Source organism: Elephantulus edwardii, unplaced genomic scaffold (genome assembly GCF_000299155.1).
Source record: "Elephantulus edwardii isolate Elephantulus edwardi_28Jun2011 unplaced genomic scaffold, EleEdw1.0 scaffold00005, whole genome shotgun sequence".
NCBI classification, from domain to species: domain Eukaryota; kingdom Metazoa; phylum Chordata; class Mammalia; order Macroscelidea; family Macroscelididae; genus Elephantulus; species Elephantulus edwardii.
In genome coordinates this window covers 15,328,142-15,346,416 of record NW_006399755.1, presented here as the reverse complement: position 1 = coordinate 15,346,416, position 18,275 = coordinate 15,328,142, and the positions used below count along the sequence as shown (strand labels likewise).

At 41.5% G+C, this 18,275-nt stretch overlaps 1 protein-coding gene across 1 annotated transcript in view; it reads right to left on the bottom strand.

The window, feature by feature from the left end:
- Positions 1-2,659: 2,659 nt before the first annotated feature.
- The window catches only part of C8A (complement component 8, alpha polypeptide), a 104,350-nt gene continuing 88,734 nt past the window's right edge, over positions 2,660-18,275 (bottom strand). Inside the window, exons 9-11 of the mRNA XM_006879827.1 lie at positions 15,527-15,684; positions 9,383-9,605; positions 2,660-2,811 (exon numbers count right to left, since the gene is read on the bottom strand). Coding sequence (XP_006879889.1) covers positions 2,660-2,811; positions 9,383-9,605; positions 15,527-15,684 — 533 coding nt within the window. The remainder of the gene's footprint in view (positions 2,812-9,382; positions 9,606-15,526; positions 15,685-18,275) is intronic.

Below are 18,275 nucleotides of genomic sequence, written 5' to 3'. Positions count from 1 at the left end.
AATGAGGATGGCATAGGACAGGGTAAAGTGCAGGTCGGCTGTTTCTAGTATCAGTCATACTCAACTCGATGGCACCTAGCAACAATATAAAACTCGGGAGAAAGATGAGGAGTCTCTTCTGGGAAGATTTACAGGCTTGGAAACTGGATGGAGGATTGCTCTGAGTTGAATGGACCCGATGGTAGTGAGTGTTACGTGAAACAACTATAGGAGGTTTCAGGGCCGTGCGGAATTAATTGCTGAATTGATGCACAGGGAGTTGCACTGCTAACTCAAATATGGTGCTGCTCTGGTGACTCAAATCCACCAGCCACTCTGCCAGAGTAAGGTGGTGTAAGGTATTATGTGTTGCACTCCTAAGTGAAAGGGCAACTGTTCGAAACCACCCGTTTCTCTGCATAGAAAAGACAGGCAGTCTCCTCCTAAAGAAATGTTTAGCCTTGCAAACTGGATGGAAAATTGTGATGAGTCAGAATCAGTTCAGTGACAGTGTGTTTAGTATTTATTGGTAATTAAATTCTGTCTTCAGAGAGCTCTGGTGGCTTACTGGTAAGGAACTGTGCTGCTCCACAGAGGTACGTAGTTCGAATCATCATTTGCTCTGCAGGGGCAAGGTGGACAATCTCCTTCTGTGCAATTTACCACCTCTGAAAACTCACTGAAGAGTCAGCCATGAGTTGGTTCTGATTTGACTATGTACAAAACAGCAATTCCATCTTCAGGAAGCTCACAGTCTAACAGAAGAAGGTGATAGGTAAACAGGACTTTCAGGGCATACTCTCCATCTGAAGTGTGACTGGAGTGCTGAGAGAGGACACCAAGGATAAATGACATTAGATTCATAGACTGGAGAATCAGACCTGATGCAGTACTTCACTTAGGTTGGCCCCTGCAAATCCCCTTTCCACTCAGGAAGGATTATCAATATGTACCTTGAATTTTTGAGCAGACTTCTTCATTCAGTCATTCATTAATTTGGACAACTGTTTTATTTTGGGTAATTTATTGTAATTTGGTTGAGAGTTAATGGACAAATTAGCTTTCCATGAAATAATTTACACACAATTTGTTTCATCATACTAATTGCAATCCCCTCAATTTAATAGCACTCTTGTTATTTCACCCAGGGCTTGGCAGGTTCCTTACTACATCGGAACCTCAGGGCTGGCCCTTTGGGGTACAGAACTGAACAAAACACAGCTGGCCGCTGTTCTCATGATTACCATCTATTGAGAAGAAGATCATAAATTATCATGGGACTAAACATATAAACACTAATTATGAAAGATATAAGGAAAGAGTTAATTCTTAAAAATGAGAAAAATGTGATATTTGAGTTAAGAACTCAAGCAAATAGGAGAGATTAATAGAAAGAAGAAAATGGATAGTACAAATGAAAGGAAATTGAAAGAACTCAAGTAAATATTGGAGTTTTTAAAATCTCAATGTATTGTCATATTCTAGGAACTGCAGGGCTTCAGGACGTAAGTGCTCAGTTGGTGGAAACCAGCAGCTCCCTGGGAGAAAGATGTGAAAGACTGGATTCATAAGGATTACAGCCTTGGAAACACTATAGAGCAATTTTAGTTAGTTCTGTAGAGGTTCTGGGGAGTCTAGTACACAAGGGTATTGTGCTAATAACCAAAAGACTGAATCATCTCTGGCAGTTCAAACCCCCCTGCCGTTCCTTATGAGAAAGGTGAACAATCTCCTCCCCTTGGGATTTACAGCCTCTGAAACCCAATGGAGTGTTCGTATGAACTGGGATTGACTTGACGGCATTGATTGAGTAGGACTGTTAGACAGCAATAGATTTCGTTTGAGCTGGCCTTTGACTACCGATTACTAGTCATTCAAAGCATCAAGTCCATTTTTGAAATGGTTTTGCATACATCTGAAAATTGAACAATAAATAAAGAAGACCAATGAATCAATGCCTTTGGATTATACCGTTGTAGAAAGACATTTCATATCCCATAGACTGCCGAAAGAACAAATGAGTCTATCTTGTAGGAAGTACAAGGTGTTTCTTCAAGGCAAGGACAGTGAAACTTTATCTCACAAACTGTGTTGTCAGGAAAGTTCAATACTTGGGAAAAGAAATCATACTGGGAAAGGTGGAGGAAGGGTCAGAGAAAGAGAGGAAAAGTCTCAATAAGATAGACTGACCCAATGACTATAATAATACTGCAGCATGGCAGAGTTTGTGAGGACAGCACAGGATAGGGCAAGGTTCAGACCTGGTGTTCACAGGCTGCTAGGAGTCTGTCTACTCAATAGAGCCAACCAACAACCACAATCGAACAAATATCATCAAAGAACTAACGTGATTTTAATCATATTTTGTTTTATTGAACATTGACTATTCCAAGAGGGTCTGTCTTTTCTCTATAATAGTCTATAAGGTCCCTGAAAAGACCTTTTCAGTTTTCTCTGTTAGTTGCTCTGAAGTTCCACAAACAAGCCGAGCCTTTGGTTAACACTTGACATCCAGTTGTTGGACATATGGTTGAATTTTTGTGACTGTGGGTGACAGGGCCTACTCTTACGTAAGTGAGTTGAGAGGACAATAAAAAACGGTCTATGCTGATTTGCATATTCTTTCCATGAAGAAGTCTTTGACCAGCAGCCAGTGCAGGTGTTGACATCGGAGAGGCCCTCAGCAAGCCTGGGTCTGCGTTTTCTTCCCTGGACAAGTGGCTCCTCCGTTCTTTGGTGCAGGGTTATTACACTCCCTCCTCCTTTCCTGAGTGCCTGCGCTGCATGCAGACCAAGAGCTCCAGCAGCTCCAGCGACCATCTGCCTTGGCTCCTGCAGAGATAATTTCCCAGGAAAGGAGGAAGTTAGCGTACAAGGAGAAGGCGTGGGTGTGTAGGTGCTTATATGCTAAAAAAGCAGGACTGCATGCAGGGAGGGAAGCCACCCCATTGCCCTTGAGTGGCCTGCAACCCCTTGGTATAGCCCACTGGGATCTCTGGGCTCAGTGCCTTGCACTTAATATGAAACTCTGGATGGAGTGAGACCACTGGAAGCCCATTTCTTAAAAGTTGGAATCTGTGGTTCCATGGAAGATGGATAGCAGAGTAAGGCAAGGAGGTAACCCCCTGGGAGGAATGACAGGGACTCACTAGAAGGTGGAAAGAACATGAAATCCATCTAACTTGGGAATTAGAGGAAAGGGTTGAGCATATGCCTCTGCAAAGAGGCTTACTGGGTTTGTATGACAGTTGCAAATAGAGCTTCCTCGGGCAGTGACACCAGGCCACTAACATCACTAACAACAGTGAGAGAGTCTTTGCACAGGACATAAGGAAAGGTGAGGCCTCAAGTGCTAACCCTGGAAATGTGGTACCGCAGGAACCCAGCTCATGTACCTCCCTAGCCCTGGGCTGCCATCTCTTCCAGGCTTTGAGATGCTGGGCAAAACTAGCATCTCTAAGTTTGTTTTCACCTCTGTAATATAGGATGGACCAATAGTTTTTCTAGTAGTATTATTATTTATCACTATGGTTTCCCAAATGAAATCCTACATGGACCCCAGCATTGAAGTCAGATGAAAGTGGCACTGTTTTGTTTGAAGATGGGGTATTTATCAGGCTTGCCCCATCCCTTGGGGCAGCCTCTAAAACCTCTAGGCTCCTCAGATCACAGTGTGAATATCACTGGATTAGTTTATCTCCAAGCGCCTTCCAACTCGGTAATTATACTCCCTGATGGGACATCCACAGCAGGGCTCTCTGTCTCTGTTTCTCCCATCTCTGTGACTCTGATCCCCATAGGCAAATGTTTGCTGTGAAAATACCCAGAGACCCATGCTAATGGATGCTCATGGTGACTGACTAACTCCCTAGCCTTGGATTTTTATTTATTTATTTTGTCAACATGATCTCCTGTCAGACTGCAAGTTCAATGTGATGGCCCCATGGCCACCTACTGTCCTTAGACTGCCTGGAGCAATTGGGTTGGAACACTGTGAGATGCCAGCTGCTGCCTAAGTATAGTCTTGCAAGAGAAACGAGGCTGCAAGCAGGAGGGTCTAGTAGTCTGCCCCTAACCGGTGCTCTACTGTGAGAAGCATCTCTTCCTTTTCCAGTGCCCACCATGTATGCATGTGACCCAACATGGTCATCACTGCGGTACACATTAGATCATTGAAGGAGCATTTCTGTACCCCACACTCTCTGTTCTCTCCATTTCTATGTGATATGAACCCAAGCCAGTCCATCTGAGGGCTTGTAAAGGAATCAAATTACAGCTATCCATGCAGGACTGCCATCTATCCTTTGAAGACAGACTGTGCTAGCAACCATAAACTAGAAACATGCTCCTCCTCACTCTCTTTATTTCAGCCTGAGCAGATAACTACCAACTGTGAATTGACCCTTTTCTTCACTATGTACAATAATAATCATTGCAATTGTCTTGGACTCTCCACTCTGATTCCTAAACATTTCCCGACGCTTGCCTCCACAAGAATGTGAATCAGTAGCATGCATTGGTTAAGAGTTGGTTATTGGCATCAGAAATTTGGGGTCCAAATCCTGGTTTGGTATTCCCCAGATAGAAGACGTTAAGCAAGCTATCTAACCTACCTGCCTCAGTCTGCTTATATGTAAAATGGGATGACATCATTGTTAACTTCATAAGGGAATAAATGTGTGTGTGTGTGTGTGTGTGTGTGTGTAAGTGAAATGTTGAAGCAGTGCTTGGCAGTAAATCAAGGCTAGTTTTGATTCTTGTTCAGAGACCCTTATTCCTTATGGCAGAGATATCTGGCTGGGGTGCATGAGGCCTGAAATCTAGTCCACATTCTATTTTGGAAGTTCTTGACCTTGGGATTGGGCTACACAAACTCAGAGTAGCTTTTTCCTCCCAATTCAAGCACCTTTAAGGCAGTGCCTTTTCTCAGTTCACATAAAAGCCCGTGCCAGGACCGAGTCTGGTAGTTGGTCACTTTGGTATTTTGGTAGGCCTCTTGCTTTTTGTTTTCCTGACCTACCTTCATGGCTCACCTCTATCTGAAGTCCTCCTCTGTAATGTCAGGAAGCTTTGCTGGGACTCATTTTGCACTTCTTTTGGCTTATTGTTGTTAGGTGCCATCAATTTGAGTACAACTCAGATTGATCGTATGAACAATAAGACTGAAATCTATCCTACCCTGTGCCATCCTCATCATCTCTGACACACTTGATCTTATTGCTGCAGTCACTGTTTCAATCCATCTCACTGAGGGCCTTTCCTCTCACTGGCTGACCCTCCACCTTTCCAAGCATGATGCTCCTTTCCAAGGAAGAGTCTTTCCTAGCAATACGTCTAAAGTAGGAAAGACGAACTTCCCCCCTCTTTGCCTCCAAGAATTATTTCTCTGGTTTCCCTTTGCCCAAGACATATATGTTTGTTCTTTTAGCAGTCCAAAAGATATTCAATACTCTTCTCTAGTATCACAACTTGAAGGCATCAATTTTTCCTCTATCATCCTTATTCATTGTCCAGCTCTCAAATGTGTAGCAAGTGATTAAAAAGACTATGGCCTGAATCAGGCACATCTTCATTTTCAATCTGATACTATCGCCCTTCAGTATTTTTGAGAGGTCCCTAACAGTGGACTTTCCCAATGTAATATGTCTCCTGATCTCCTGACTGCTGGTAACAGCAGTGTTCATTGTTGATCCAACTAAGATGAAATCATTGACAACTTCAATTCTTTCTTCAACTATCATAATGCTGCCTGTTAAACGTGGTGGTGAGAACTTTTATTTTCTTGGCAATGCAATGTAATCCATATGAAATGCTAATAGTCCTCGAGCTTCTGTAGCAAGCATTTCACGTTGTCCTCACTTTCAGCATAATACAAATTGTTGTATAGTCTTTGGACTCTCAAGGAAGAATTTAGATAAAGTGCCAACCAAAGGCAAATTCTTCATCAGTGGGACATTCCTCTTGTTTGTTATACTAGAGTCTGCCACATATGTTATCTAGTTTAATCATCCATCCAATCCTCTGAGAAAGATAATGATAACATCTCATTTTTACAGGATACATCCATGATAAAAATCGGCAGGATTGAGAGTCAAAGGTATGTCTAAGGTGATAACTCATGCATCTTATATTCAGAATTTATTGTAACAAACCAAGTTGTTGTTTTTGTGTACTGTAGAGTCAGAACTGACCCCTAGCTGATCCTATGGTCAGTGGGTTTTCAGAGACAGTTAATCACACAGGAGGAGATTGGCCATCCTTCACTCACAGAGTGATTGATGGCCTCGAACCTTGTGCCTTCATGATTGCAGTGCAGCTTCTTGCCAGCAGAGCTCCCTAATAAGCTATAATAATCTCATTTAAAAGGAGTACTGGTGGCATAGAGCATAGAGTGTTGTGCTGCTAGCCCAAAGGTCAGGAGTTAGAATCTAACAGCTGATCCCAGGGAGAAAGATGGTCAGTCTCCTCTCATGGAGATTCATAGTCTCAGAAACCCAGTGAAGAGTCACTATGAGTTACTTTTGGCCCTGGGTTTTGGTTTCGTTCATCTCATCTAAAGGTAGGCCTGCTAGTGGAAATCTTTTATGAATCCTAAAGAAATTGATATCTAACTGCTCATTGTGTTGTATTCCTCTGGTTTAGTCATCTACTCAGAGACTTTGGGTGGATTGGACTTGGAGACTTGTTCATTCATTAGACTTATCCATTCATTGTTATTCATTAGAAGAATGAATATTTTATTTTATTTCCTTACAAGTGGTCAGATAGCCTCTTTGCTCAACCTTCCATCCTCACATTATAATCCAGGAGAAAGCTCTTCCTCACTAAGCCAAAATACCTTTCTTATAGCTTCTCTCCACTAGTCCCACAACTTAAGCTCAGTGGTCACACAAAATTTAAAAAAAAAAAAAGAAAAAAAAATTCCTACCCTAATGAGAAGCAGGAGTGATATCCACTTCCGAAACCACATACCTCTGGAAACTCTATGACCTTGAAGAAACAAAATAGCTATAGAAAGGTATTAGGTCTTTTGTTCATAGAGTTGCTATGAGTTGCCGTCAACTCAATGGCAATGAAGACAATAACAACAACCCTAATGAGTAAGAAAACAAAGATTCTTACCACTGGACCAATAGACATGCTGGATGGAGAGGAGATTGAAACTGTCAACAGCTTCATCTTGCTTGGATCCACAATTATACCCTTGGTGCCATCAGTCAGGAAATAAGGCAACTCATTGCTCTGGGAAAACCTGCAGTTAGGGATCTTTCCAAATTATTGAGGATTAATGATGTCGATTTGAGGACTAAGGTGCATCTGATTCAGGCCATGGTCTTTCCAATCACTTGCTATGCATCTGAGAGCTGGACAATGAATAGGAATGATAGAAGAATAATTGACATCTTTGAGTTGTGATGTTGGAGAAGAGCACTGAACATCCCATGGATGGTCAAGAGAACAAACAAAGGTATGTCTTGGAGAGGGTGCAGCCAGGGTGCTCTTTGAAGGCAAGAATGATGAAGCTTCGTCTTACATCCTTTGGGCATGTTGCTAGGAGGGGCTATTCCTTAAAGAAGGACATGATGTCGGAAAGTGTGGGTGGTCAGAGAAGGAGAGGAAGACCCTCAACTAGGTGGATTGACATGGTGAGTGCTGCAATGGGCTCTTTTGTGTCAGGAAGTGGGAGGATGACACAGGTTAGAACAAGGTTCAGAGCTTTTGTTCATAAGGTGTCTATGAATTATAGTTGAATCAAGGTACCTAACAACAACCTTAATGGTAGTAGGTCACATCAAGGTCTTCTGAGTTCTCTCTTCTCTGTGCCCAAAACTCTCAATGCTTCCAGCTACTCCTCCTTAAGCAGAGGTTTGAGTTTTCAGTTGTCCACTTGTGTTCTCCAATGTTTAATGAAATAAGACACCACAGCAAAGGTCAACATTCTTAATATATCTTGTCCTAGATTCTTTATTTCTGTTCATCTAGCCTTAGGGCATCCAAATTACACTGTTTTTTGTTTTTCTGGTTATAATTTTTTTATTATTTTATACTAGTTTACTTACAAAGATTATATAGTTCATATACATTGTTTTTCACACCTTTTCCTTTCCCCTATCCTTTCCCCACCAGTCCCTTCACCCATCAAATTGTGTGAACCCACTGTTGATTTCTACTTCATAAACTCTCACTAAACACTGTTTAATGTCACATGCCTCCCATCCTATCAACTTTTGCTTCAGTTGTTTTTTTACAGACCCAAGAAGAGGATCTTAGATTTATCCACCCTTTCCTTTCCTAACCTTCCCTTCCCCTTCCCTCCCTTTCCCCACCTCCTCCTCCCCTCCTTTTTCTCCTTCCTTTTCCCTCCCCTTTCCCCCTCACTTTCCCTCCCCTCTCCATCTCCCCCTCCTTCTGCCTTCTCCCCCTCCTCTCCCTCTTCATCTCCTCCCCCATCTTTCCCCTCTCACTTCCCCTCCCCTCCCCTAGCTTCCCATCTCTTTCCTTCCCCTGCTCATTCCCCACCTCTCAACTCCCCCCTCCCTGCCCTTTCCCATCTCTCCCCTTCTTTTCTCTCTTACCTCATTATAGCAGCCAACTAAGATTGATTCAAATATTGATTGGGTGCTGGTGGTGGTGTTGTAACATAGAGTTGGAACTGACCCATAGCTGAATCTCTGATAGGTTTTCAAAGGCACTAACTGTTATGGGAGGAGGTTGCCCATCTCCCACAGTGCAGCTGGTGGATTTGAACTGTGTGCCTTTGGGAATGCAGCACAGCTTCTTTCCATTAGGTATGGGTTTCCCCATTTTTTTCGTGTAATGGAATATACATGGGATACAAACAGCTTTGCACACTTAAACAATTGGAGGTTTGGAACCTCTAAGAAGGTTCTTGGAGCACAAGGAAGCTTAGAGAAGAAGGGTGAATCAAAAAAGATGGTTCTGGTTCTCTTAATGAGCTAGTGAAAGCCCCAGATTCACATTCAGGCCCCAGGCTCTTCCTCTATAAGGATGATGTTTCAACCCTTTTTTGATAAATGTCTTCTTGGTGCCAGGTGGTTCATTCTACACCTGTATGAGGTTACCCTCTACTTGCTTCAACTTTATTTTCATTCATAACTTTTCATATTACAATGGCACCTACCTGTCACTCCAGCAATAAATCTTACTTGGTGTATATGCCCTGGTTAGGAACAGTCCCGATCTGACAGAAGGGTTTGATGACTTGGAGAATACACCAGAGCCATTAAATTTTGGGACTGCTGGTAGGATTCAGAGTACAAGATCCCTGAGCAGGGCAGGGGGCGAACAGCACAGTAAGACAGGGTGGGAATACCAAAGGCCCTTCCTACTGTGGAGTGGAGCAGGCCAGGCCTGACCCTGAGAGAGGAGACATGGCACTCACCCTCCTGCACCATTTTCTCACAGGCAGGGCCTTGACGACCTGCGGGGCACTGACACTTGCAGCTCTTGTCTTTGAGGATGGGCACCCCGTTGTTGAAGCAGGGTCCACAGCGGCAGGCATCAAATTCCATCAGGTACTGCTCGAGGGCTCGGCGCAGGTTCTGAGATTTGGCTTCTAGAGGACCTAAGTTCGTGCGCCGCAGCAACTCATAGATGGGCTGCACCTGAGGACATAAAAAGAACACAGACATTCGTCCTGAACATCTTCCTCCTTCCCAGGGCCCAGACCTGGCCCCCAAGCTTCTTGATGGCCAGCTAATGCCAGGTACAGAGCCAGGCTCCCAACTTCATTAGTCTGTTGTGTGTTTACAGATTAAGAAATGGAGGCTCAGAGGGCCTCTGTTGACTTGGTTGGGACCACACAATTATTCAGCACACAAGCCACCCCAACACACACCTACTCAACTCTCAAGCCCATGTGCTTCCTGACCCAGGGTGAGAGGAGAGCTTTAGAAGCTGTCACAACTAGCTTGTTTCTTTCATTCAGGAAGAAAACTCCTGATAAACCGTTCCCCTGATGTTGATTGCAATTCATAAGAATCCACAGGACTGAGTAGAATTCCCCCTTAGCATTTCCAAAGCTGCAAAGCTTTATCGGAGTTGGTTGTGAGTTCAAACCACCAACCTTTCCAGTCAGCAGCACAGTGTTTAATGCACTGTGACACCAGGGTCCTTTTTAGAAAGCAGGGAGAGCATAACATTTATATATGTTTTGGGATTGCCAGTCCTTAATATGGAAGTCAAATTTCTTGTTAGTCAGTTGTATGTATTGCAACCACCGAGCAGGTCTCACAATGCTGTGGGTGTGGAGGCCAGTTATGAAGCCGTCCATTCCAGACCTGAGTGTAGTCCAGGCTGCACTGTTAACGTTTTGGGTTAAATGATTCTTTTTGAAAGCAAGGGTTTATCCTGTGTACCCCTGGACACTACCCATTAGGTGCCGGTAGCACTCTGCCACCTGTGAGAGTGAAAAATGTTTTCAACATTGTCAAATGCTCCCTGGTTGACAAACAGTATATTTTGTAGAAACAGCATTGACTCTGAAGTCATGAAATTGCCTTCAAATTCCAGCTCTCTGAGCACATACATTACACACACGGAATTCCTCCATCTATAGACTGAGAGCAGTCAGTGCATCCACCAAGTCTACCATGAAGATTAAAGGAGGTGATGCATTAGAATATGAGTCCTTGGGTAGTGGAAACCGATAACATGCTCAACTGCTAATTTAAAGGCTCGAGTTGAGCCCCTTTTGAGGTGCCTTGGAAGAAATGCCTGGTGATCTCTTAAAAATAGTATTTGAGACATTTCAAAGCACAGTTCTACTCTGACATATATAGGATTTCCATGTGTCCAAATCAAGAAGACAGCTGGCTTTTGTTCCATACTGGAAAGTGCTTAGCACTGTGCCTGTCACATAGTAAAAGTTAAATAAATTCTTGGCACTTCGTAGCTGTGTGATTTAGGGCAGTTAATGGTGCCTTCTTTTAGCAAGCCTTATCTCTAAAATCACTTTCCTTCTGTGTTTTTTATGAAGATTGAAAGAAGTAATGAATGTGAGATTTAAAAAGGAAGAACTATATCCAACAGGGAAGAACCATTGCAAAAGGGAAGAACTATAATAAAAGATGATTTTTTTTTTTAAAAAATCAGCTATCCTTGGAGTCCATATTGAGGCTCAATATCAAGAAGACAAAGATTCTCTCTACTGGACCAACTGGCAGCATCAGGACAGATGGTGAAGAGATTGAGATTGTTCACAGCTATAATTTGCTTGGCTCCACAGTCAACACTCTTGGTACCAGTAGCCAGGAAATTAAAAGACATATTGCGATGGAAAAGTCTGCTGTTAGGACCTTTCCAAAGTTCTCAAGAGCAATGCTGTCTCTCTGGAGATTAAGGTGCGTCTGATACAGGCCATGGTCTTTGCAGTCACTTGTTATGCATCAGAGAGTTGGTCAATGACTAGGGAGGATAGAAGGAGAATTGATGCCTTTGAGCTGTGGTGCTGGAGAAGAGTATTGAGTGTACCATGGACTGCTAAGAAAACAAACAGATTCATCCTGGAGAGGGTTAAACTGGGCGGCTCATTGGAGACAAGGATTCTGAGGCTTCTAACATACTTTGGACATGTGGTAAGGAGGGACTGGTCCTTGGAGAGAGACATCATGCTTGGTAGGGTGGACGGACACTGCAGGAGGGGAAGGCCCTCTATGAGGTGGATTGATTCAGTGACTGGGGTAATCGAGGTGGGTATATTGGAGACAGTGTGATTGGCATAGGACAGAGCAGTTTAGGGCTATTGTACATAGGGTCACTTTGAGTCACAAGTGACTCAACAGCACATAACAACAACAACAACAATAATCCTGGGAGTTCAGGATTGATACTGAAGCTTCGTCTGACATACTTTGGGCATGTTGCAAGGAGGGACCAGTCCTTGGAGAGGGACATCATGTTTGAGAGAGTGGAGGGGCGGCGAAGGAGAGGAAGACCCTCAATGAGATGAATCGATTCAGTGATTGGGATAGTGGGAGTAGATGTGTTGGAGACAATGAGGTTGGCACAGGATAGAGTAGAGTTTAGGGCTCTTGTACATAGGGTCACAATTATTCACAAGCAACTCAACAGCACATAACAACAACAACATACTGGTGAAGTTTAAAACAAAAGCCCATTCTTCCAATTGCATTTAAATATGGTTATCTTCATATGTCAGAGATTGTGAGGATGGCATGGGATAGGAGGATATTCAGATTGGTTGCTCCTAGGGTCGCTATGAGTTGTACTCGATCTGACAGCATCTAACACCACCACCACCAATGTCTTTAACACTCTGGAAATCCTGCACACTTTCACACACAATCATTAAATTAAAGTGGTTCTACATATTTCTCACTTTACAGAAAAGACCCAATTATGGGGGATGTTTGCCAAGGCCACAGAATGAGTCAGTGCTAGGATTGAGCCACACCAACGAAATTTTTCTTATTTCTCCAGAAATGAGTTAATAGAGGACATTCACAGTAGCTATGAGTGGTTCCTGGAAATGTGTACAGAAGATCTGTGGCAATCAAACCCTGGACTGCAGTCAGGGACTGGAGCTGAAGTCATCAGGCAGGGAAAATCACAACTGCGTAGGCCTCCAGCCAAGGAAAGATGATGACTAGCTGGAAGTTCAAGGATATTGAACTCCACTGACAGGAATCAGAGCAGAGTGGGACGCCCTTTGATCCTGAGTAAAGGTTACCCTTACTTCCAGTTCTGGAGGACTAGGACTGCCAGGATAGTTCCCTTTTATGTTTGAATGGGGCTCAGCATTCAGGCCCCCATCTCACTTCTGCTTCCCAGAACCCTGAGGTTTTCCTGGACAGAGTGACTGCAGGAGAGTTGAGAGGGGAGCGAGGTGGAGAAAAGGATCTTAGAATGTTAGAGCTTGAAAAGATATTGATAGCTGCCTTACCAGCATGTTAGAGATGAGAAAACTGGTTCAAAGAAGGCAACTGATATGGTAAAACAATGTAACATAGCAAACATTACATAATTCATTGCAAAACATGATAAGGAACCATGAAAACATTTCATAGCACATACTATGATATACCATATTCTGTCATCACACACAAACACAAAACAATATGACATCACAACATAAAATATGCTCTGATATAAAAGAACATGACTTCTGCATTCATTTAACTTCATCTAAAACCAAACCACACCAACTTGCAACCAGTTTATTCTGACTCATGGTGACCCTGAAGGAGCCAAGCTGACTTCTGCCACTTGCCTGAGATCTTGGGTAGGTCACTTAACCTGTGAAGAACTTGTTTCCTTAAGTAAAATTTACTAATTACGATCTCCTCTCTCCTCAACCCTATGAACTAACATATTATTAAACCCCTGGTTACAAAGTAGAAATAGGCTAAGAGAGGGAAGTTGTTTGGCCAAAGTTAAATATAAAAAATGTATTTGAACCAAGAACGAAACTATGTCTTGACCACCTCAAAAGGAAGTTTTCACTCTTCTTCAGAATGAGAATCTCAGTTTTCCCCTTGGAAGTTTTGTTCAAGACAAACACCTAAATTGACTTCTTGCCTGAGAACATTTGGGTATCATTCCTGATATAAATTTTGCACTTTTTGTCCCAATCACTAATAGCTTGGTGATAGCAATTTTTTTGGCCCTATGTGAATTACAGTCATGTAAGAATGTTCCCTTGCTTGTTGGAAAAGATATGAAATCAAGGTTAACCCATCTGGCCTCTTTCTTTATAGAAGGAAAAGCTTAATAATACACTTGCAGGGTTTAGCAGCTGGTGTGTGCTTTAAGGGAAAGAATGTTATCTATGCCAGGAATTGTGAAAACGTAGGAAAAAAAATAGACAGGTAAGGAGAAAGTGAGAATGACAATATTTTGACGAAAATCCAAATTTAAAGGGATCATCTTACGTATTGATAGAAGTCATTTAGCAAGTGATAGAACAATTAATTTCCTTTACAGTTTGAACACAATTTATGAGGTTAGTGATTTAAGGAAGAGTTGTTTAACCCTGTCACTATTAATAATTGGGGCAGATATTTCTTTGTTACTTGGAGTGGGGCAGAGGGTTTGTCGTGTGTTAGAGGATATTTTGCAGTGTCTCTGGCCTGTATTCCCTAGAGGCAAATAGCGATCTTCCAGTTGTGGCCACCAAAACTATGTCCACACATTGCCACGTTTCCCCTTAAAGGCAAAATGTCTGTGTTGAGAACGATTACTTTAATCAAAGTGTCCTTAAACAAATCTCATTGTCTTTGAACAAAAAACAACTCATAGCTGACTCCCTCATTGCATTCCTGAGGTTGTAAATCACACAGGAAGTGATTGCTCACCTTTCTACCTCAGAATCTCTGATGGACTTGAACTGCTGTAGAACTGTATGGCCTTTGAATTAGCAGCACAACTGTCTACAACCTAGGCCACCAGAGCTCTCAAAAGAAGGCATTCTTGTTGTTGTTTATTGTAATATGAGTCCAACTCATAGTGACTCTGTGAACAACTGATCTTATCCTGTGCCATTCTTAAAATCTCTGACACACTCAAGCCCATTGCCTCAGTCATAGCTAGGCTAGAGAAAATGAAAATAGGACTGGAAGACCAGAAGTCTGAAATCAAGGCATTGCCTTATGAGTGCTATGTAACCTTAAACAAAGCCCTTGTACTGTCAGGGCCACTGTTTCCTAGTCTTTACAGTGGACAGAAAGAAGTCCTTGTCAGTGATTCTTATGATGAAGAGATTAGATAATTTTGAGCAAGAGGAGCAAACCTCAGCCTGGGTCCAAACCACACTGTGTGGTCTTTGAGGTGAGAACAGTTTTTATGATTTTTAAAGAGTTGTTAAAAAATAAAAGAATGTGTGATGGAGACCATATGTGGCCCACAAAGCCTAAAATATCATCTGGCCCTTTACAAAAAGAATTACTGACCCCTGATATAACAGATGAGATTTTTTTAAAGTATATAAATATTTAATATGCTTACCTAGAAGTAAATTCTTAAAGTACACATATAGTTAAATAAAATATATAAATAAAGTGTAATGCATTAAAACCTACTGCTGCCATGCTGATTCTACTCACAGGGATGCTACCGGACAAAGTTGAAATGTTCTTTCAGGTCTCCTAGGCTGTGTAGGCCTTTACAGGAAAAGACCCTCTTGTTCTTCTGAAGATCCACTGGTAGATACGAACTGTCAGACTTTCAGCTCTCAGGCCAGTGTTTAATCCACTATTCCACCAGGTTTCAAATAAAGTATTTAAATGTGAATTATTATATGTTTGACATGGACTTTGCATGAATAAATCCCGGATGGACTAAGAGTGTAAAACTAGCTTTGAAGTTTCGGGTCCCAGTTCTCCTCTGGCTATGATCAAATGTCACACACTCCTTACAGTCAGACATAGGGAAGGCCCACAGGTTCAGCGTCCCGTTACATCTAATCTTGTTCTTTGATGGACTCATAATAAGAAATATGAAATGATCTGGTCTGCTTCACTTTCATTCCTCATGGACATAGAGTTTCTTCAACTGCAAAAAGACTTACCTCAAAATCAATAACAATAGGATTATACTTTAATGACCTCCCCCAGAAGCGGTATGTAATGATGCTGCTGTTTTGTGTCAAGGCACCACTCCAGCCAGAAGCGCCACCTTGGACCAGAGAAATGACATCTTCTACTCCCATGCTCTTCATATCTGACACTGTCATTAAGAAGAGAAGTATGTATTAGCTTATTTCCCTAAAAGTCAGAGGCCCCATAAATAAGCTCCACTAATAGGGTTTGGAACAACATCTATGTGACCACCTGCTAACTGCTTCCTAGTCTACGTTTTTTGTTGTTGTTATTAACTAGCAACACAAGCCTAAAGAGGGAGAACAAGACTTGGTGGCCTTGGTAAGAAGCTGCGGTGCAATCTTCAAGACAGGCTGTTCAAATCCACTAGACACTCTGTGGGAGGAGGATGGGCAATCTGCCCCCATTTTATTTGTTGTCACTATTGGAATCACTGCCTCAGAAAACTCACTGACGGGTCAGCTATGGGTCAGTTCTGATTCCAAGGCAAACACCAATAACTGGAGCATATTGATGTATGTAGTGGGTTAAATGTTGGGCTGCTATCTGAAGTCTTGGAATTCATCAATCATTCCAATGAAGAAAGAAACAGTTAAGAGAGGATCTCATGAGAGGGAAGTGACTTGACTTGACATCGGTGGGTTTGGGATGGTTTTCTGTAGTAAACTCAGAGAGCAAAATTCAATCCAGCCGATGGAGCGTGAAGATGAGGAAGATAGATAGTTATTCATTTATTCATTCCAAATGCTGGTTCAGTGCCAGGATGCTGATCATGAATCCAAGTAAAAGCAAATCCTTCACAACCTTAATCTTTATCTACAATGATTTTTGCCTCCTGGTCAATGGTTGAAGAATTTTACTTTCCTAATATTGAGGTATAATCCATGTTGAAGAAGTCTTTTATCTTCTTTATTAAGTGCTTCAAGTCATCTTCACTTTAAAAAATACAAACTTATGCCATCTGCGTAATGCAGGTTATTGATTAATCTTCCTTCAATGCTGAGCCCATATTATTAATAGAGTCCAGTTTTTCAAATTGTTTGCTCAGCATACATGTTGAATAGGTATGGAGAAAAGACACAATCATGAGACACACTTTTGCTAATTTTAAAGCTTGCAATATTCCCTTGTTCTGTTCAAAGAACTGCTTCTTGGTCTATACATAGATTTAACATGAGCACAATTAAGTGCTCTGGGATTCTCTTTCTTCTCAATGTTAGCCATAATTTTTTATGATTCACTCAGTCAAGTGCTTTTGCATTGCCAATAAAACAAAGTAAAAATTCTGGTATTCTCTGCTTTCAGCCAAGACCCAAGTGATGCTGTGTACCCTTCAGAATCCAACTTACATTTCTGGCAGTTCCCTGCAAATGTGCTGTTCTGGCTATTTATTAATAATCTTCCACAAAATTTTACTTAAATGTGATACTAATTATATGGATTAATATTTTCCTTATTCTGTTGGATCATCTTTTTTGTGGGATAGGAACAAATATGAACCTCTTCCATTCAGTTGGTTATGTAGCTGTCTTCCAAATTCCTTGACCTGATGTCTTGAACATATCCTGGACTGCATATGTTTATTGAAATATGTCAAGTGGTATTCAATCAATTCCTGGAGACTTCTTTTTCTCCAAAGCCCTTGAGCAGCTTAAATTTCTTCCTTAACTGTCTTTAGTTTTTAATGACAATGATGCTATTTCCTGAAACGGTTTGATGTCAACCAATTTTTTAAAATATAGTGACTATGTATCCATTGCATCTTCTTTTGATTTTTCCTACATTATTAAATAGTTTGCCTATAGAATCCTCCAGTATTATGACTCAAGGTTTGATTTTTTTTCCACTTCTTTAAGCCCAGCTATAGCTTTGATGCATTGAACACTAATGACTGATGATAAGCATCAACAATATCCTACATGAAAAAAGCAAAAGTTCATAAAACAGCAACAACAACAATGTGTCTACTATAAATTAATGACAATTTGTTTTAAGCACAATGAGAAAATTGAATGGAGCAAAGTGTAAAAGTTCCGAGCAATTGTGTTTGGAGGAGTTTAGGTCATTTTAAAAAAATTACATTTTTAAAATATATATTTATATATACTAATCATAGGGATTGGGAAAAATACAGTAAAATGGACATTTTAAAAAACAAAACAAAAAAACATACCTAAAAGAAAGATCAAAATGGGTATCAGAAGAGACTCTGAAACTAGGTCAAAGAGTTATAATGACTACAAGTATTACAAAAAATATCTTTATATGGCTCAGCGGGGTCACTGAGACGTTATAGTCAGTTATGTAACAGGGATAGATGGTAGTCAGGAGGAAAGAAGAGGTGTCCAGAAAGGTAAAACTCACTGCCAACTAGTCAGTTCTAGCTCATACTGACCATAAGGCTTCCAAGGCGATTTTAAGGGAGGAGACTGCCCATCTCTTTATTTTGGAGCAGCTGGTGAGTTTGAACTGCTCCTGTTTTGGTTTGAAGGATAACTTTTAATGTGCTATGCCACTAGAGGTCCATTTCCACAAAGGTAAGGGGGTGTTTATAGCATCGATGCAGAATTCTTTTAAAGTCTGCTATCAGAAAAAGAAAGCAACTTGGCTTAAAATATTGAGCCTAAAGTAGCCTCATGCAATAAGAATAACTCCTATACCTGTTTAATATCTACCTCACCTACTCTTTCTCACCAGAAAACAAGGATTCACTCAATG